We start from the raw sequence: 19,658 nt of genomic DNA, 5'->3' as shown, positions 1-19,658 counted from the left end.
TTTGAGCCTCATTTATTTATCTTTGTGTTTTCTGATTATGTGGAGGAAAGTCTTGTTTACTCGAAGCCCCATTAATGAGAAACACAAGACAGTATAAAAATTCCTTTCACAGAAACTGTCTCTTCAAACAAATAAAATCTGAGAAAATACAAAAGACTGGCTCAGTTCAACAACACTGCACAAACCAATCACAATCAGCACATTTTTAAGTACTGAAAATTACATTCAGCACATAATGAAATATCTTACCTCTTCCTCTCTGTGACCATAGTGGGGGGTCCAGCTGTCCATGTGGTAGCAAACCATTCTCAAGGCAAGACAGAAATGACAAAAGGTGACCTCCACAAGGAAAATGTATTGGAGGTTTCTGGACTCCATCTTGCATCACCAAGACAACAGTTCCACCACTGTCAGCTAAAAAGAGAAGTATAGATGATTTATAATATCCTACTACACATATGTAATAAAGATGAACAATTTAGAAAAACAATTTCCACTAGTAACACCTTAAAGTTGTCATCTAGGAAAGAAAGACAAAATGTAATGGTTTCAGGAAAGTCTTATCTTATCACTTAGTACAAAATAATTATTCCAGACACTAAAGAGACCACTAATTTCTTTGTGTGACCTCCTCACTCCTCATTAATTAATTGTAAGGCTGCAATGGACCATTTTTCCCAAACTATACAGAAGTAGATGGTAATATACAGTATATGTACTACATATGACACACGAAAACTTCACAGGTCACAGAGCTTGATGCACTTTACGTAAAAGCTACAAGAAAGAAAAATAGTGAAAAGGAAATAACATACAACACTGTTTATGAATAAAAAGAAAAATTATTATTATTATTATTATTATTATTATTATTATTATTATTATTATTATTATTATTATTATTACAGGATTAATTAACACAGAGATAAATTAATGACAACATTTTGTTGTATTCCTGTTATCTTCTGTCAAGCCTCTCCATTCAGTGCATCCTCCTTGCAAATTCAATTATGCTTCATTATTCCACTGATGTGGTCATTCTAAGAACGTTGCAGTCTCCTGTGTTTACTTCTGCCAGGTGGTTTCCATTCAAAAATTTTATTTGGCCATCAATGATCTGGAATTCTCAACAAATATCCATATCACTTTTGAGGTTTTCTTTAAATTCTGTCTGTCAGTGTTTCATCTGCCTTCATTCGAGTTTTCACTTCATCATTAGCCTTCTTTTCGATTCTTGATATTCTGGCACTCCGTAAATAATCCATTTCCACAGCTCTTATTCTTCTTTTCATGTAAGCATTTAAAATCCATAGTTGTGACCCATAGCATAGAACAGATACAACCATTAGCCTACCCACTCTTTTCTTACTGTTATTAGAGGTTTTCTTGTCCCACCAAAAAAAATTCATAAACCCTATTACTATTCTACTTCGTTGTATTCTGAATTCTATTTCTGTAGTACCCAGTCCATTTTTGTCAATATATGCCCCAGATATTTAAATTTTTCTTCTTGTTTCATAACTGCCGCATCATTGATGTGAACCTCAAATTTAGTGTCACTATTCACTATCAGGTATTCTGCTTCTGTCTTGACTCACACAGTCCCTTTTTATCATTTTCCTGTCATAAACGCCATATCATGAACTTGATATCAAATTCATCTTTTGCTACAGCAGCTTGATCACCAGAAAAACTTAAAGTAAACAGTTGTACATCATTTATAATAATTCCTTTCTCCCACAGCTGTTCTTCCACTTTCGGAGAGCCACTTCTACATATAAATTGAAAAAGATTGGTGACACCCTGCAACCTTGTCTCAGTGTATGATACTAACACACTGCATGCTGGCTGTTATGCCACAGTTATTGTTGTAGTTCCCAGCGATTCTTGTATGATGTGCTGCTCTTACCGGTGTCTGATGCTGATGAAACTTGGCAGACATGTTCATATGATGTTCTAATATTCATAAGGGTGTGATACCTCTAGAAACACATGCCTTTGCTAACTGTACCTCACAAAACTGGCAGTAGTATCTCGTTTTAGTTCTTTTACAGTGTGCTGCGCAAACTCTGCAAGGTTGTGCTGAATATTTTTTTTTTTTTTTTTTTTTTTTTTCACTTCCTCAAGAGTCAAAATAGTATGTTCTTTAATGCTCCTTGGACAGCTGTCAGCAGTGAGTTGCTGACAGTTGTCCAAGGAGCACGCATGGCCATAATAATCTTCACGAGTCCAGTTAAAAGTGCTGCTATATTTTGTAATACGAAAGTTACTCGATTTGAGCAGGCCTGAAGATGACATAATGTATTGTCGAAACTGATAGCCTAAAAATAAAACCTAAATAACGGCAATTGGTATTGTATTACTGGAAATTGACCAGCTGTATTCCCACACTCCAGACATAGGATGGAGTTACATTCATTCTTCTACAGTAGTTTTGTTATGTTTAGCATGTGTCTTCCACGTTTTATTTTGAAGTCAACATCTGAAACAAAATATAAACCCAATCAACAGACAGCTATCATCATTTACATCTACATCTAATGACTAATCTGCAAGTGAACACTGAAGTGCCCAGCACAGGGTTCACGGAACCACTTTCAGACTATTTCTCTAGCACTCCACTCTTGAACAGCAAGCAGAAAAAATGACACTTCAATCTTCTGTGCGAGCTGTGATTTCACTTATTTTATTATGATGATCATTATTCCCTATGCATGTAGGCGTCAACAAAATATTTCTGCATTCAGAAGAGAGAGTTTGTGATTGAAATTTCATGAGAAGAACTCACTGAAACAAAAAAGCCTTTGTTTTAATGTTTGCATACCAACTTGAGTGTCATATCCATGACTCTCCATCCTCTGTTTCAGAATTCTCTGAACTTTTTTGATGTCCTCCATCAATCCTGTCTGGCAAGGAGCCCATACCACGCAGCAATATTCCAGAAGAGGATAGACATGCAGTCTCTTTAGTTGCAACCCCTTAAAGTGTTCTGCAAATAAAGCGCAATCTTCCATTTGCCTTCCCCACAACATTATCTATGTCTTTGTTTCAGTTTCCATTGTTGTTCACAATTTTAAATCCTAAGCATTCAGTTTAATTGACAGCCTTTAGATTACAGTCACAATTTAGGAGAAATGAATGACGTAACTTTCCTGCTTTGCTTTTGAAGTTAGGATATAGATTTTGTACAAGATTTTGACGTTTTATCCTAATTCATGCCCAAAGATTGCTCTTGGCAACCTATGTTCTAGGGGGTCTGATTGAATATATCAAAACACTTCTAATTAAGGGAGACTCAGTACAGCAATACTGGTCTTATTATTTAAGAAATTCTTATTTGTAACTTTTTGTACAGTTCCAACAAAAGACCAGTTTCATTCTATCCTAAAATGTAGATATGGTATGTGTGGAGAGACAATCCCAATGTTTTGTGGAAATAAAACATTGGCAGTTTCAGAACAACTGACTGGATTACAAGTTTTCATTTTGTAATGCACTACTTATAATGCATTTGCCAGATTTAGTTGAATTAGACAAATATGTAGTTGAAGTTCTTGCTTACACAGACAAGTAAGGTAGAACTGCAAAAAACGAAGCTAACAGGAGATGTTAAATGCTCCCATACCTTTAAAGCAAACAGGTTTACTTGGCTTTGACTTTTATTTCATTTTCCAGTGTAATGAAAAAGCAACTGCACAGAGGACTAAAATATAATAAAGATATTAATTTCATTAAATATGTTAGACTCTATAAAACCATATTTAAAAGATTTGTCAGGGCAGCAAAACAACTGGTAAATAACAGGCTAATTTTAAATCATAATAATAAGACAAAAGCTGTGTGATCAGTCATTAAATCTGAATTAGATGTTAAAGCCTGCAACCACGAAATTTCAAAAATTGACACTGAAGGAAATATTATTGTAAATCCAGCTCAAATACCAGAGTACTATAATAAATTCTTTATGAGTGTAGCAAAGTCTGATGTAGATGTAACACATTATCACAACAAAGTAAATCCCTTTGGCCTAGGTGAAAACTCTGAAAACTTTGCAAAATTCTTAAAAGTTTCTGTGGAGGATGTAGAAAATGCTATTCTAAAATTAAGAAACAAAAAAATCTGCAGCTTGGGATGGAATACCCACCAAGGTTATTAAAGTGGTACACAACAGAATTGTAAACCCACCAGCTCAATAATAAATCAATGTTTTGAAGAGGGCTGTTTCCCAGAGGTACTGAAATATGCTGGAGTCAAACCATTTTTCAAGAACGGATCAAGAGAGATCATGGGAAATTATTGTTCTATATCAAATCTCCCAGTTCTATCTAAAATATTTGAAAAACTTGTTGTTGCACAAATCCAAAACTTCGTTGCAAAATATTCTGTTATTCTAAACAATCAATTTGTTTTTCAGCATGGGAAAAACACCATAGATGCAGTAAACAGTTTCATTGAGAAAATAAATACATCATTAGACAAGAGAAATAAGGTGGCAGGAATTTTATGCGACCTCACAAAGGTGTTTGATTCTGTAAACCATGCATTGCTTGTTTACAAACTTGAAAAGTATGGCATTACTGGCAGTGCCCTACAGTGGCTTAAATCCTACTTAGCCAACAGAAAGCAAAAGGTTAGCATTTCTTCAAATGGTCCATATTATTTATCTGGCTGGAAAAAAATATCTCAGGGTGTTCCACAAGGCTCCATATTAGGCCCAGTCCTATTTCCCTTTGTTATTAATGACTTACCATTAAGTATCAGCTCCCTATCAATGCTGTTCACAGATGATACTTCTGTCTTAGTTGAAGAACAGGATTTGGAAAAAATTCCCAAATCTGTGATCAGTATCCTCAGAACCTTAGAAACTTGGTTTCAGCTATACCTGGCAAACAAACTGAGCAGCTGTGCATTTGCAGTGCAAATATTATCAACTGCAACTGACATGGACACATGAATAGTAGCATATAGAAGCTACTTTGAATCCATTATTAAATATGGTATTGTCTTTTGGAGTAACTCGACAAACAGTGTGGATACTAAAAATACAGAAAAAAATTAAGATGCATTTTCTCAGCTTAAGTGCATTAGTAGCCCTAGTATTGCATCAACGTTTCTTTTAAGAAAGGTTAGAAGAATTTGCTTCGAGAAAACATTACAAAAACCTAGCATTTTCTTCTAAAATACTGGATTCTTTATTTATAGCTTCAAGGCAGTTTTACGAAGTTTTCCTAGAGCAGGAAAAACCAATCATCCCCCAATATTGCAAAGAACTTTTACTGGCCACCTATAAGAAGCATTCAGTATAAAATTAAAGAAAAATGGAAAAGCATAAAACAAGTAGGTCTTGAGCATCGAAGCAAATTAGGACCCATATACCACATGGTTTATTTCATTGTAGGACCAAAAACACGAACAAAGTCAAAGATCTTATTGCACGATGCACTGCCTGGCTGGCTGGAATATGCATTACAGTACTCATAAGGTGGGTATAAGCTCAGCAAAGGGAACTTTTAAGAATCCTCAAAGATATATAAGTCTTAACCAAACATCACAAAATAATTTGTAACACATTTGTAGCTAGCTGAGGCCATCCCTCCCAACACTGCATCCAATGGGTGTTTAGGCAGTTCCCTGCACAATCCCTTCCATGCCACAGTTGAATTTTCTACACCAATAATACATTTTTGGTATAAGGGAAGACAACCATTCAGTGCAGAGGAGGAACTGAGCAGCAGGGGAAAAAAATTGTTACATACTTCATCTGAAACACACACACAAATGTGTGCACATGTGGTTTACATGTACGTCTTGACTCCCTAGTTCTTAATTAGGTTTCTGGTTGGGCGTGTTTTGTGTTGAGTTGCTGGTGTAGCAATTCTGCCAGCCAGTGTGGCCGAGCGGTTCTAGGCGCTCCAACCTGGAACTGCGCGACCGCTACGGTTGCAGGTTTGAATACTGCCTCGGGCATGGATGTGTGTGATGTCCTTAGGTTGGTGGGGAGGCTTGCGTGCCTCAGCGATACAGATAGCCGTACCGTAGGTGCAACCACAACGGAGGGGTACCTGTTTAGAGGCCAGACAAACAAGTGGTTCCTGAAGAGGGGCAGCAGCCTTTTCAGTAGTTGCAAGGGCAACAGTCTGGATGATTGACTGATCTGGCCTTGTAACAATAATCAAAACGGCCTTGCTGTGCTGGTACTGCGAACGGCTGAAAGCAAGGGTAAACTACAGCCGTAATTTTTCCCGAGGGCATGCAGCTTTACTGTATGATTACATGATGATGGCGTCCTCTTGGGTAAAATATTCCGGAGGTAAAATAGTCCCCCATTCGGATCTCCGGGCGGGGACTACTCAAGAGGATGTCGTTATCAGGAGAAAGAAAACTGGCGTTCTACGGATCGGAGCGTGGAATGTCAGATCCCTTAATCGGGCAGGTAGGTTAGAAAATTTAAAAAGGGAAATGGATAAGTTAAAGTTAGATATAGTGGGACTTAGTGAAGTTCGGTGGCAGGAGGAACAAGACTTCTGGTCAGGTGACTACAGGGTTATAAACACAAAGTCCAATAGGGGTAATGCAGGAGTAGGTTTAATAATGAATAGGAAAATAGGAATGCGGGTAAGCTACTACAAACAGCATAGTGAACGCATTATTGTGGCCAAGATAGATACGAAGCCCACACCTACTACAGTAGTACAAGTTTATATGCCAACTAGCTCTGCAGATGACGAAGAAATTGAAGAAATGTATGATGAAATAAAAGAAATTATTCAGATTGTGAAGGGAGACGAAAATTTAATAGTCATGGGTGACTGGAATTCGAGTGTAGGAAAAGGGAGAGAAGGAAACATAGTAGGTGAATATGGATTGGGGGACAGAAATGAAAGAGGAAGCCGCCTGGTAGAATTTTGCACAGAGCACAACATAATCATAACTAACACTTGGTTTAAGAATCATGAAAGAAGGTTGTATACATGGAAGAACCCTGGAGATACTAAAAGGTATCAGATAGATTATATAATGGTAAGACAGAGATTTAGGAACCAGGTTTTAAATTGTAAGACATTTCCAGGGGCAGATGTGGACTCTGACCACAATCTATTGGTTATGACCTGTAGATTAAAACTGAAGAAACTGCAAAAAGGTGGGAATTTAAGGAGATGGGACCTGGATAAACTAAAAGAACCAGAGGTTGTACAGAGATTCAGGGAGAGCATAAGGGAGCAATTGACAGGAATGGGGGAAATAAATACAGTAGAAGAAGAATGGGTAGCTTTGAGGGATGAAGTAGTGAAGGCAGCAGAGGATCAAGTAGGTAAAAAGACGAGGGCTAGTAGAAATCCTTGGGTAACAGAAGAATTATTGAATTTAATTGATGAAAGGAGAAAATATAAAAATGCAGTAAGTGAAACAGGCAAAAAGGAATACAAACGTCTCAAAAAGGAGATCGACAGGAAGTGCAAAATGGCTAAGCAGGGATGGGTAGAGGACAAATGTAAGGATGTAGAGGCCTATCTCACTAGGGGTAAGATAGATACCACCTACAGGAAAATTAAAGAGACCTTTGGAGATAAGAGAACGACTTGTATGAATATCAAGAGCTCAGATGGAAACCCAGTTCTAAGCAAAGAAGGGAAAGCAGAAAGGTGGAAGGAGTATATAGAGGGTCTATACAAGGGCGATGTACTTGAGGACAATATTATGGAAATGGAAGAGGATGTAGATGAAGATGAAATGGGAAATACGATACTGCGTGAAGAGTTTGACAGAGCACTGAAAGACCTGAGTCGAAACAAGGCCCCCGGAGTAGACAATATTCCATTGGAACTACTGACGGCCGTGGGAGAGCCAGTCCTGACAAAACTCTACCATCTGGTGAGCAAGATGTATGAAACAGGCGAAATACCCTCAGACTTCAAGAAGAATATAATAATTCCAATCCCACAGAAAGCAGGTGTTGACAGATGTGAAAATTACCGAACTATCAGCTTAATAAGTCACAGCTGCAAAATACTAACACGAATTCTTTACAGACGAATGGAAAAACTAGTAGAAGCCAACCTCGGGGAAGATCAGTTTGAATTCCGTAGAAACACTGGAACACGTGAGGCAATACTGACCTTACGACTTATCTTAGAAGAAAGATTAAGGAAAGGCAAACCTACGTTTCTAGCATTTGTAGACTTAGAGAAAACTTTTGACAATGTTGACTGGAATACTCTCTTTCAAATTATAAAGGTGGCAGGGGTAAAATACAGGGAGCGAAAGGCTATTTACAATTTGTACAGAAACCAGATGGCAGTTATAAGAGTCGAGGGACATGAAAGAGAAGCAGTGGTTGGGAAGGGAGTAAGACAGGGTTGTAGTCTCTCCCCAATGTTGTTCAATCTGTATATTGAGCAAGCAGTAAAGGAAACAAAAGAAAAATTCGGAGTAGGTATTAAAATTCATGGAGAAGAAATAAAAACTTTGAGGTTCGCCGATGACATTGTAATTCTGTCAGAGACAGCAAAGGACTTGGAAGAGCAGTTGAATGGAATGGACAGTGTCTTGAAAGGAGGATATAAGATGAACATCAACAAAAGCAAAACAAGGATAATGGAATGTAGTCTAATTAAGTCAGGTGATGCTGAGGGAATTAGATTAGGAAATGAGGCACTTAAAGTAGTAAAGGAGTTCTGCTATTTGGGGAGCAAAATAACTGATGATGCTCGAAGTAGAGAGGATATAAAATGTAGGCTGGCAATGGCAAGGAAAGCATTTCTGAAGAAGAGAAATTTGTTACCATCCAGTATTGATTTAAGTGTCAGGAAGTCATTTCTGAAAGTATTCGTATGGAGTGTAGCCATGAATGGAAGTGAAACATGGACGATAAATAGTTTGGACAAGAAGAGAATAGAAGCTTTCGAAATGTGGTGCTGCAGAAGAATGCTGAAGATTAGATGGGTAGATCACATAACTAATGAGGAAGTATTGAATAGGATTGGGGAGAAGAGAAGTTTGTGGCACAACTTGACCAGAAGAAGGGATCGGTTGGTAGGACATGTTCTGAGGCATCAAGGGATCACCAATTTAGTATTGGAGGGCAGCGTGGAGGGTAAAAATCGTAGGGGGAGACCAAGAGATGAATACACTAAGCAGATCCAGAAGGATGTAGGTTGCAGTAGGTACTGGGAGATGAAAAAGCTTGCACAGGATAGAGTAGCATGGAGAGCTGCATCAAACCAGTCTCAGGACTGAAGACCACAACAACAACAACAAGTTCTAGGGGACTGATGACCTCAGATTTTAAGTCCCATAGTGCTCAGAGCCATTTGAACCATTTTTGTAGCAATTCTAATTAGTAGATGTTTGCAAGAAAGCACATCTATGGTTCCTCTACTGCAAGAGGGAGGATGACCTTGCTCCTCTCACCTTCGCAATCTTTGTGGCAAACAGAGTTTACTTAATTCACTCCCTCAACCCCATCTAAAATGGCAAAGTTGCACACTGTGCACTTCTACCTACAGGCATGCTTCTGAAGGGGGAGAGGAAGGGGAGAGAGGGAGGAGAGGGGAGAGGGGAGAGAAAGAGAGAGGGGGAAGATTTATTGGCTGGCAGACTGATGGGAACAAATGGTCAGAATGACAGGGTGGGTAGAGGGAGGAGGGGCGGGCTGGCTATGTTTAAAAAAAGTACTTCAGAAGCTGAGATACAATGTTCTACACCTAGTTTATCAGTCACTGGTTCATTGGTTAACAGTTGCTTTATACATTGTTTCATATCAATGTTTGTACTTAATCCAAGATTTTCCATGATTGTATTATTGTAGTATTTACTTCATTGAAACTCACACTAAATCACTAAATTCCTGACAAGGGAAATTCAGCACTTTAAGTACTGATGATATTAGAACATGGTATGAGTCTATATTTTTTTGCAATAAGAGTTTTTATGGGTACTGTATCACCCACAGCTACCCAAACATTGCATTTATGAAATACACATTTATATTATGCCATTTGCTCCAAGAAAATAAGAAAAATTTTGCAGTTTTTATTATATCTTACCTTGCTGATGGCAATGAACATAGACGACTTCTTCTATTGGTACATTCATAGCATACTCCCAATACATGCTGCAGAAAGTAAGACACAATGTATACTCTATGATCTCATTGCAAAATACAGATATATTAATAAATAATCAAATAATGGTAAGTATAAATGATATAAAAGCAGTTAATGCATCAAATGGTTGCTGAACACAAATGAGATTGAAAATGTTTGCTGAGCTTTCAGACAATGGTCAATGTCCTTTACAATTAATTAAAACACTCCCACACCATACTCCTGCACAGTTGCACACCTCTCATGTCAAACACTGTGTGTGTGTGTGTGTGTGTGTGTGTGTGTGTGTGTGTGTGTGTGTGTGTGTGTGTTAGTTACGCTGAAGGAGGACATTGTCCGAAAGCTTAGCAACAATTTCAACCTTGTCTGTGTCCCTAACCATTACACGACACCTCAACTATATGGCGAGCGAGTAGCTACCTTTACTCCTTCCCTTATTTGCATTCCACCGAGGACTCTTCATTACAGAATGTATAATAATGAGGCTTTTGTAGTTGCTTGATGAATAACAATATTATTAGTGAACATCTCATAGTTTTTGCTCTTGTGTTCACATTTTTACTGTTAATTTTTCTTTTAGTTGCTTTGTTACTTTTCAATATAAAGGTAATGGCCTACACTACTAAACTGAGTACCTTTCAGTCTCCTTCACTAAGACACAATTAACATACTTAGTTTTTCACTTTTAACAACAGCACTTTCCTCAAAGAAAATCTGGTCCATTTCTCATATGTCTTTACTTTTGACCTAGTTTCCTTGAGATTGCCTCTTTATTCTTCTGAAAAAGTTCACTATGTCCATAAATACTCTTAATTTTGATGCCATTAATTACTGTAAACTCAGAATTGTTTGTAAAATGCTTTCACTTTGCTGGTGAACAACTGAATGAATTTTCAGTTTTTTAGTTTAGTCTTCCGTACGTTAACCATCCCCAAAAGTACTGGCAAGGTATAGGAATGCCTTACAGTCCCCTCTCCAATGTAGGGAAAAACACAACCTGCACCACCTAGTGGTGGTGAGCAGACATTGCTTCAGGTGGCTAACAAAGGTGGGGACTAAATGTCTCTCACAACAAGAAGTAAACCTCTAGCAACTGCTAACCGTCTCGTTGGAAGGCAAATGAGTGCATAGAGATGGAGCACCCCATTGCCTTTGGGACGGGAAACTAATCCTGAAGCCAGATGAGTCACCAAAGCTAAGGGCATTGTGATGTAGAAAGCAGCAGGAAACTACTACATTAAACTTCCTGGCATATTAAAACTGTGTGCCCGACCGAGACTCAAACTCGGGACCTTTGCCTTTCGCGGGCAAGTGCTCTACCAACTGAGCTACCGAAGCACGACTCACGCCCGGTACCCACAGCTTTACTTCTGCCAGTAACTCGTCTCCTACCTTCCAAACTTTACAGAAGCTCTCCTGCGAAACTTGCAGAACTAGCACTCCTGAAAGAAAGGATGTGCGGAGACATGGCTTAGCCACAGCCTGGGGGATGTTTCCAGAATAAGATTTTCACTCTGCAGTGGAGTGTGCGCTGATATGAAACTTCCTGGCAGATTAAAACTGTGTGCCCGACCGAGACTCGAACTCGGGACCTTTGCCTTTCGCGGGCAAGTGCTCTACCAACTGAGCTACCGAAGCACGACTCACGCCCGGTGAGTCGTGCTTTGGTAACTCAGTTGGTAGAGCACTTGCCCGCGAAAGGCAAAAGTCCCGAGTTCGAGTCTCGGTCGGGCACACAGTTTTAATCTGCCAGGAAGTTTCATATCAGCGCACACTCCGCTGCAGAGTGAAAATCTCATTCTGGATACTACATTAAAGATCCATTCGGATATCCCATGTGTAGCAACAATGGAAGAATATAATACTGCATTTATTCCTATTCATCATGACTTCTGGATCCCTAGGTCTGGCAGGATGAATGACAAGGCTATTCATGTTGCCATTCCACAAAACCCTCTTGGTGAAAGGGCAGGAGGACCAGAAAAAGATAAATTTACGGTTGGCACATGGAGTGTGAGAACACTGTTAAATCTTGGAAAACTGGAGGAAGTCAGTAAGATTATGACAAAGTGTCAATTACATGTTTTAGGACTATGTGAGACAAGATGGGCTGGGAATGGTGAGTTTAAACCAGGAGATTTGAGAATAGTTTATAGTAAAAACCAACAGTCACAGAAGAATGGTGTAGCTATTGCTTTAACAAAGAAATTGGTGCATAATGCAATGAATACCTAACATTTGAGTGATAGGATATAAATGATTAAGTGACAAATATTGTATGAAAGCTCTGGTAGAATGTAAATACTTTTGGATTAAGGCAGACCACTCACCAAAACGTACAAGTGTTGAGTTGTTGACAGGCACACATAAAAGTAAGAAAACTTGCTGTCTTTCAGCATTATCCTGTGACAAGATAGAGTTAAACAAAGACATACACACAGACACAACATAGCTGCTTTCCAAGGTGTCTTGGTCTCTGATGGCATAGTAAAAGCACCCAACTATGCTTCAAACACCACACAGCATTTTATTTTGGTATTACCACCAATCAGTGGTCCACTGGAATGGATAACCACCACCACAAAGATGCCCAGCCAGTGGCATAACATGAAGCTGAGCACAAAATGCTCATTTTCAATAGCTGCTTCACAACTTGAGTCATCATGCAGATGGGGGTTATCCCTACAACACATTGTCTGCTGCCATAATAATCCTGGCCTCTGTCTTTGGTAATCCTCTGCCCTGAACCCTCCACCCGACACTGTTTTCCCTTACTCCATCGTGCCACCTCCTCCCAGTTCATGTCCCCACATCGACTTCAGCATGTGCTGCTTTCCACTGGCCACTACAATTGTGTCAGCCCATTACCTGCCATTGCCCTCTCGCATTGCCAGCTGAGCACGTGTGTGTGTGTGTGTGTGTGTGTGTGTGTGTGTGTGTGTGTGTGTGTGTGTGTGTATGTGTGTGATTATTCTACTAGGAAAGGTAGCATGCTTTTTCTTCCTTTTGTGTGTGCATATCAGCAACTCAACGCTTCTGCTTTATGATGAGTGCTCTCCTTTAAACCAAAAGAGATTAAGTTAAAAGGTAGGCCAACTGGCATAACAATAATTCAAGTATTTTATGAATGGGAAATATATAACACTGATGACTCCACTGAATAATTAATGGAAATGATAAATACCAAAGACAAAGTCTTTGTGGTCTTTATGTGAAATATGCATTTCACCGATAGAATCATTCTGCAGTCAGTCACATATGCTGGTTCTGTAAATAGTGTTTCATGAATAGAACACCATCTTCACTCCCAGGATTCCCCTCTGAGTTCACGAAGCATCTCCATAAACTCACATAATACCAGTAACCCTCATAGCCGCACACCTCTGAATTCCTTCAAAATCTCCCTTTAATCTAATTTGATGAGGCTCCCTCATATTCAAGCATTACTCAAGAATTAGTTGCAAAAGTGTTCAGTATGAGGTCTCCTTATACATGCACAACATTTCCGTGGAACTCTACCGATGAACTGTAGTCAGCCGTTCACCTACCCTACAACTAACAAGATGTGTTCATTCCATTTCATATCATTAGCAGTGTTATGCGTAGATATTTATGTGACTACCACTGTATTCAAACGATTACACAAATGTTTCTCTTACATGACAACATTAACTTGTACTTATTCTCATTAAAGCATTTGCCACTCATCACACCTAGGGCAAGTTTTGTTGCACACAAGCAATGCTTACTAAATCCATACTATTTTATGGATAGAAGTTTTTCTCTCTCTACAAAACTCACTATATTCAAATTTTGAATATGCTGAAGAATACTGCAGCATACTGACATTAAGGATATTTGACTATAATTTTAGCATCCATTCTTCCATTCCTTCCTATAAGACCATATCCTTCTAATAAATGCTATTCCCATTGCTCGTAAATTTCAGTGTTTTATTACTATTTTATGTTCATCAGTTCTGACAAAGGTTCTACATACAAATGTATCTACAAGGTAGAAAATCTAACGCAACAAAGATGGATGGCATCAGGTTCTCTGTCAGCTTCTCAAATGTGACTGTCCAATTCTTTGAGCCTAGTAAATACCTCAAAAAGTGTCTTTACTGAAAGGTGTAGTCCTCTTTGAAAATTTCAGAAAATCTTTTTTTTTTCTTTATAATTTAAAATTTTTCTGGGATTCTACTTTATTGTACTCTTCATTACAAGTTCATCAGAAACTCCATCATTAAGGTACAAGGTGATTTGTGAAAAAGTGTCTCCAAAAACCATTCACAGTGAGAAAAAAATAGTTAACATTGCAGCCAGTGAGGCAGCACGTAATTTCAGTGACAGCCTAACAGGCATTATGGAAATTATGAATATGCTCAAACTTGATTAGGATCAACCTGTTACAACTTCTGCACAAATGCAGACGAAAAGCACATCAAGCAAAGAGAGTGCGGATAACAGAAACTGCGGGTGACAGAAGCTGCCAAAAAGGCCCGCAGGACACCATGGCCACAAACAAGAGGGAAGAGGACCTCCTCCTGAATCTGGGATTGTTGTATGATCCAGAGATTGCTGATTTCAGATGTGTGTAACTTAAATAGAAAATATGTGACCCAAAACTTAAAACACATTTTCTCGAAACCATATTTTTGAAATTGGCAGGAAACACAACTTGAGAACGAATGTTTTGGTGGTGGTGGTGGTGGTGGTGGTGGTGGGAGAGGGGGGGAGGGTTGTTTCAACAAGTCACCCCTTTGTTGTAACTTAATATTTTTCAATTGTGCTGTGTATGTATGACAGAAAACATATTGGAAAAGGCTTGTACAAAATTAGTTTGTTAGAGGTCCAATACGAGGGCTTTGGGAATTTCTGCCAATGACCAATGTTCTGCTGCAAGCAGTCCTTTCATCTGGTGCAGCGGTTACCGGGAGTGTCCGGTGTGGACACAGAAATGATTTGTTAAAGACAAAAGTGTAAGGAATAAAACTACATCATCATATTTAGTATTACTTTTTATTTTACTAAAAAATAAATCATCTGTTTTTCATGTGGCCACAGAGGGATAACCCCTTAACTATTCAACGATACAAGTGATTGTCCTATGTGAGCATTCACTAATTCAATGAAACAGCTAAACCAAGTATCCACTGATGCACTTTCTCAAATGAAATGATTGGGCAGTCACCTATGAGTGACCACTTGTGGGCCTGAAACCTTCCAGCTTTTCTCTATTCAATATTCTATGTCACAAATATACTTTTGTGTTCAGCCTTTGTCAGAATCCATTTTTATTGTACTATCATACACCCAACAAAATTGCATTTTCATTGTATTTTAATAATATGTTGATATATTAGTTTCTTCCTAACATTCTCACCCTGAGATAGTGAACCTACAGAAGCATCTATTATGTTTTCAGTTACAGGAATAATAATGTAAGCACTGTTTGGTTGAGAGATACAAACCCAGATCTTCCTGCAAAACCCCTATTACAACATCCTACAAGATAATGTGGTAATTAGCATGTAGTAGCAAGTAGCAAAGATACTGGCAGAACTGTAACAGTGAGGGCAGGTCTTAGGTTGTGCACGATTCCTGCACTGGTAAGAGAATGCTTGTAAATGGCAAGTTTCCGGGTTGAGGTACATGTCTCAAAAATAATTTCAACCTGCTAAGCAATCTCAAAACAACACATCCTCCATTGCAGAGTTAAAACTTCTTTATTAAATTCATACATGGATAACAGACCCAACACCCTCCTTTTACCTTCTTATCATATGCAATTTCATTTCTATTTCTCTCTCTCTCTCTCTCTCTCTCTCTCTCTCTCTCTCTCTCTCTCTCTCTCTCTCTAAATTTACATAGTTTCACATTGCATTCAGTGCCACCTACATCCAGACTATTTTCCTGAGTATATCAACAGCCATTCTTGTGGCAACAACATGCCCTCCCCTACCTGCACTCCGTCTGCCCTGTAAATTTGGGCACTGATGAAGCTAAAGAGATTTTTCTTTTTATTGGAAAAGTTAACATGACACATTGAGGGAGATACATTTTCTAAAAAAATGCCTTTGTCTTTTCATGTAGACACTTTCCCTTATATCCAAGCCAATTTACATTGCTTATACTTTCACACCAAGGAAAGTCTCATGTAAGGACCAGTAATTTATAGCATGATGTTACCATAAAAACCATTTATGTCCAGAGGTTATAACATCAGACACAGCATCAAACAATGTCATTGAAATTGCACACTTTTCAACAAGGCAGCTACTTATCTTCTCACAACAGTCCCAACTCAAGATGTTAAGCTACTGTCTTGTTTAAATATTTTGAAGTTTTTGTAAAAGCACCTGATGTTATGCCTGACATTACATATAATGCTGCAAGATTGAAAGTGGTTCCTTTACATCTTTAAACTCCAATTTAATTAATTATAAACACCACCAATAATTCTATGAATAAAAAATGACGATATTAGAGTGACTCAGTAACTTATTTTATAACACCAAAATGAAAAGAAAGAAGCAAAACCAAATAGCAAAAAAACTGCAATCTAAAATATTTAAAATCATAAGTAGTTCTGATGTTCATTGTACTTATAAATCATTAAACATAATTGGTAACTTACTTTGAAAAACAGATGAACAACAGGTAACAAAATCTTCCACTGTGTCAAACTGAAGAAAACCAACAGTCAAAAGAGTCTTTAAGTCTATGACAGACAGAAAGACTTCCAGGTACATGTCGACAGGTGCTTGTGCAAATCAGACTCCGAGTGCCAAGACAGTGCTAAACTGCAGCACAAAACAGAGTCTTATAATATCGAGTGTATAAACGTAGAGATTTTTTGTTCTTCACGTGCAAGAACATGCGACTGAAGAAAGAAACCACCACCAACAGTAAGCATTCCAGAATGGTTAGTAAAGTCAGGTAAAATACATTGACAAACTAATGCAAATTCCATCACCTTACACAGTAAAAAAAATGCTGTTATAGATATTAATCATATAATAGCAGCATGGAAGTTATAAAGTTTGTTAGAAAGTAATGCAGTCTTTGAGAAATGACAGTGAAAGTCAATAGCACCAATGAGGGTTTGGTTCACACACCCTCTAATTTTAGCAATTTTTGTAAAGCATGAATTAAGAGATAACAACCACCCAGTGAGAAATAATTCTACTATAATTGGAAATAATTTATTAAATGAATCAGAAGACTAACTGCCTCTGCCAGAAACACACCAGATGCAAACTAAACAATGTTTGTTACAGATAGGACAGAAAGAAGACTTCATATCATGCCACATATAAACAGAACAAATGTAAGGACATTCACAATATGAACACGTAAATGCATGGAACAAGTATGACTTTTCAAATGTGGAGAAACCCTGCAGTACTACTGTACAAAACACACCCAACATGAAGAATTGGCACTGTTACATTACACCTATCCCTCAAAATTTATGAGTTAATTTTAAGATGCTACAGCACGCTGCGACACAGACATGATAAAAGGAACACACTTTACTCAAAATTTGCACTCAGGTTAAAGACAAAGCAAACATCATAAGTGTTAAATGCAGCCAAACTTACTACAAATGTGATATTGTTGATGTTCGACGAAAACTAGTTTGTCTTCGAGATGACTCTGTTGATACAGGCAGACTGCCACGTCTGTCAAAATAGAAGCCATGAATATGGTTACCCAGAATTAGTTGCAACAGAAGTAGTAAGTGGTAAATATCATAAAGGTACACCAGAAATAAGAAGAGAGTAATGAACAAATTTCTATTTGATCCACAGATACAGCATCAGGAAGACTAATAATTCTTTAGCTTAAACAATTTCTACATGAATCCATTATGGAGAAGATTATGAAATCTGTTCATCTCCACTCTAGCAGAGCAAGGGTTGTCTTCTTTGTACGTATTCTTTCCATCACCTTTGAAGGATATGTATTCTAACTGAACATGAATTCCTCTGCAATGCAACTCTTACTTATGCCTGAGAAACAAAATGAACATGCCACTAAAGCAAATAAACCATAAATTATTGTCTGGATGAAAAAGAAAAATGGAAGTAAAAATAAATCCAAACAAAGCACAAAGTAAACTATAACATTAAACTTTTTTGCATGTGAATGATATCAGCAGTTGACTACCAGTTACAAATATTTTAACATATGGATCACTCTGGAATTAACAACTTTAATTTACAAGTATTGAACTATTACTAGGTGAGTCAAAACTAGAAAATAATATTGCTCTGTTAATACTAAATATAAAATTACAACACAAGATAGATTAACAATTAATGTATTCACAAACTCTGAAGTTTCACTATCACTACAATGATTCACAACAGATGTGTTGCTATATATGAAATGGAAAGTAATAGCAATGCATCTCCCTAATTCCACATGCAGAAATATCATTGGACAACAACACACTAATCAGTCTTCAGAAACTCCAACATGTATTCTGGTTATTACTCACCAGCTTATTTTGCACAGAACCCTAACACTCACAAGGAGCAATCATTAAAATGTCCTCCAAAGCCTCTTGTTATACTACTGTGGGTGTAGTTGGGCAATAGTGCTCCAATTTTCTTTGACTTGCCTTTTACAATTTTCATAATTTCACATCTATTAAATTTAATCTACAATCAGAGACATGACTTGAAACATTATTAGTAAACCATACAAATTTGTGCCATGCGCCCCAACAAACTGACACCTGTTAGTAAATTGTGTGTATTTAGTGAACAAAATATGTTACACACCACACTCACCCCACTATACTTTCACAATGTAAGATAAAAATTGCTGACAGAGGTCAGAAATCATATTAGCACTTGCACCAATCTACAGTTTACATGAAAAATTTGTTTCAATACTTTATCCATTTTCACATTTTTGGCTACCACTGTGACGAAGCAAGCTGGGATATTTTTTACTTCCCCTCTCGTTTTGCCATCTTCCTCCTTAAAATTTATTTTTTACTGTCTGACTAATTACCATTAACATACGTGAGTATAATCTGCATTTTCATAAAAGAGAAAGGTTGGCCCTCAGTTTTAAACAATATAGCACCAGATCTAATTTTATGCTTAGTTTTGTGTATGTCATCAATTTCCTAATTTGTTTTGACTGTTTTGACTTACAAACAAATATAAATTCTGTACGAATCGTAAACATTTGGAGGAACACCTAATAGTATTCTTAAAGGATCTATTTGGCTCTATTCGAAAACGTGTTAGCAAAGCCAGCCCTTAATTAATTCCAAAATAATTTCCGGTTTTGTCAAAAGAATTGTTTGCATAGCAATATTGGTTAATTTCATGATTTAAACAAATAATTCGACTTAATTATTGTAGTAGAAGAAACTGTTAAAAAGAAGGAAGTTTTTGATGTAGTCAGTTAATTGACTGAGCTAAGTTTTAATTGTAATTTATGTAAATTAAACATCAAACAATGGGTAGTTTCAGTGCCTATTATTGTGAGGGTATATAAGGGCCTCATTTTTGGTCCTGAGACAGTC

The 19,658-nt window shown here is 37.6% G+C and overlaps 1 protein-coding gene across 1 annotated transcript in view; it reads right to left on the bottom strand.

The window, feature by feature from the left end:
• LOC124711809 (small G protein signaling modulator 1-like) overlaps positions 1 to 19,658 on the bottom strand; it is a 319,654-nt gene that overhangs the window by 186,562 nt on the left and 113,434 nt on the right. Inside the window, exons 10-12 of the mRNA XM_047242033.1 lie at positions 17,713 to 17,793; positions 10,047 to 10,114; positions 250 to 414 (exon numbers count right to left, since the gene is read on the bottom strand). Coding sequence (XP_047097989.1) covers positions 250 to 414; positions 10,047 to 10,114; positions 17,713 to 17,793 — 314 coding nt within the window. The remainder of the gene's footprint in view (positions 1 to 249; positions 415 to 10,046; positions 10,115 to 17,712; positions 17,794 to 19,658) is intronic.

The sequence above is a fragment of the Schistocerca piceifrons genome, chromosome 8 (assembly GCF_021461385.2).
Source record: "Schistocerca piceifrons isolate TAMUIC-IGC-003096 chromosome 8, iqSchPice1.1, whole genome shotgun sequence".
Classification (NCBI taxonomy): domain Eukaryota; kingdom Metazoa; phylum Arthropoda; class Insecta; order Orthoptera; family Acrididae; genus Schistocerca; species Schistocerca piceifrons.
The sequence above is the reverse complement of the archived record's forward strand: the minus strand, read 5'-3'. Positions and strand labels throughout refer to the sequence as shown.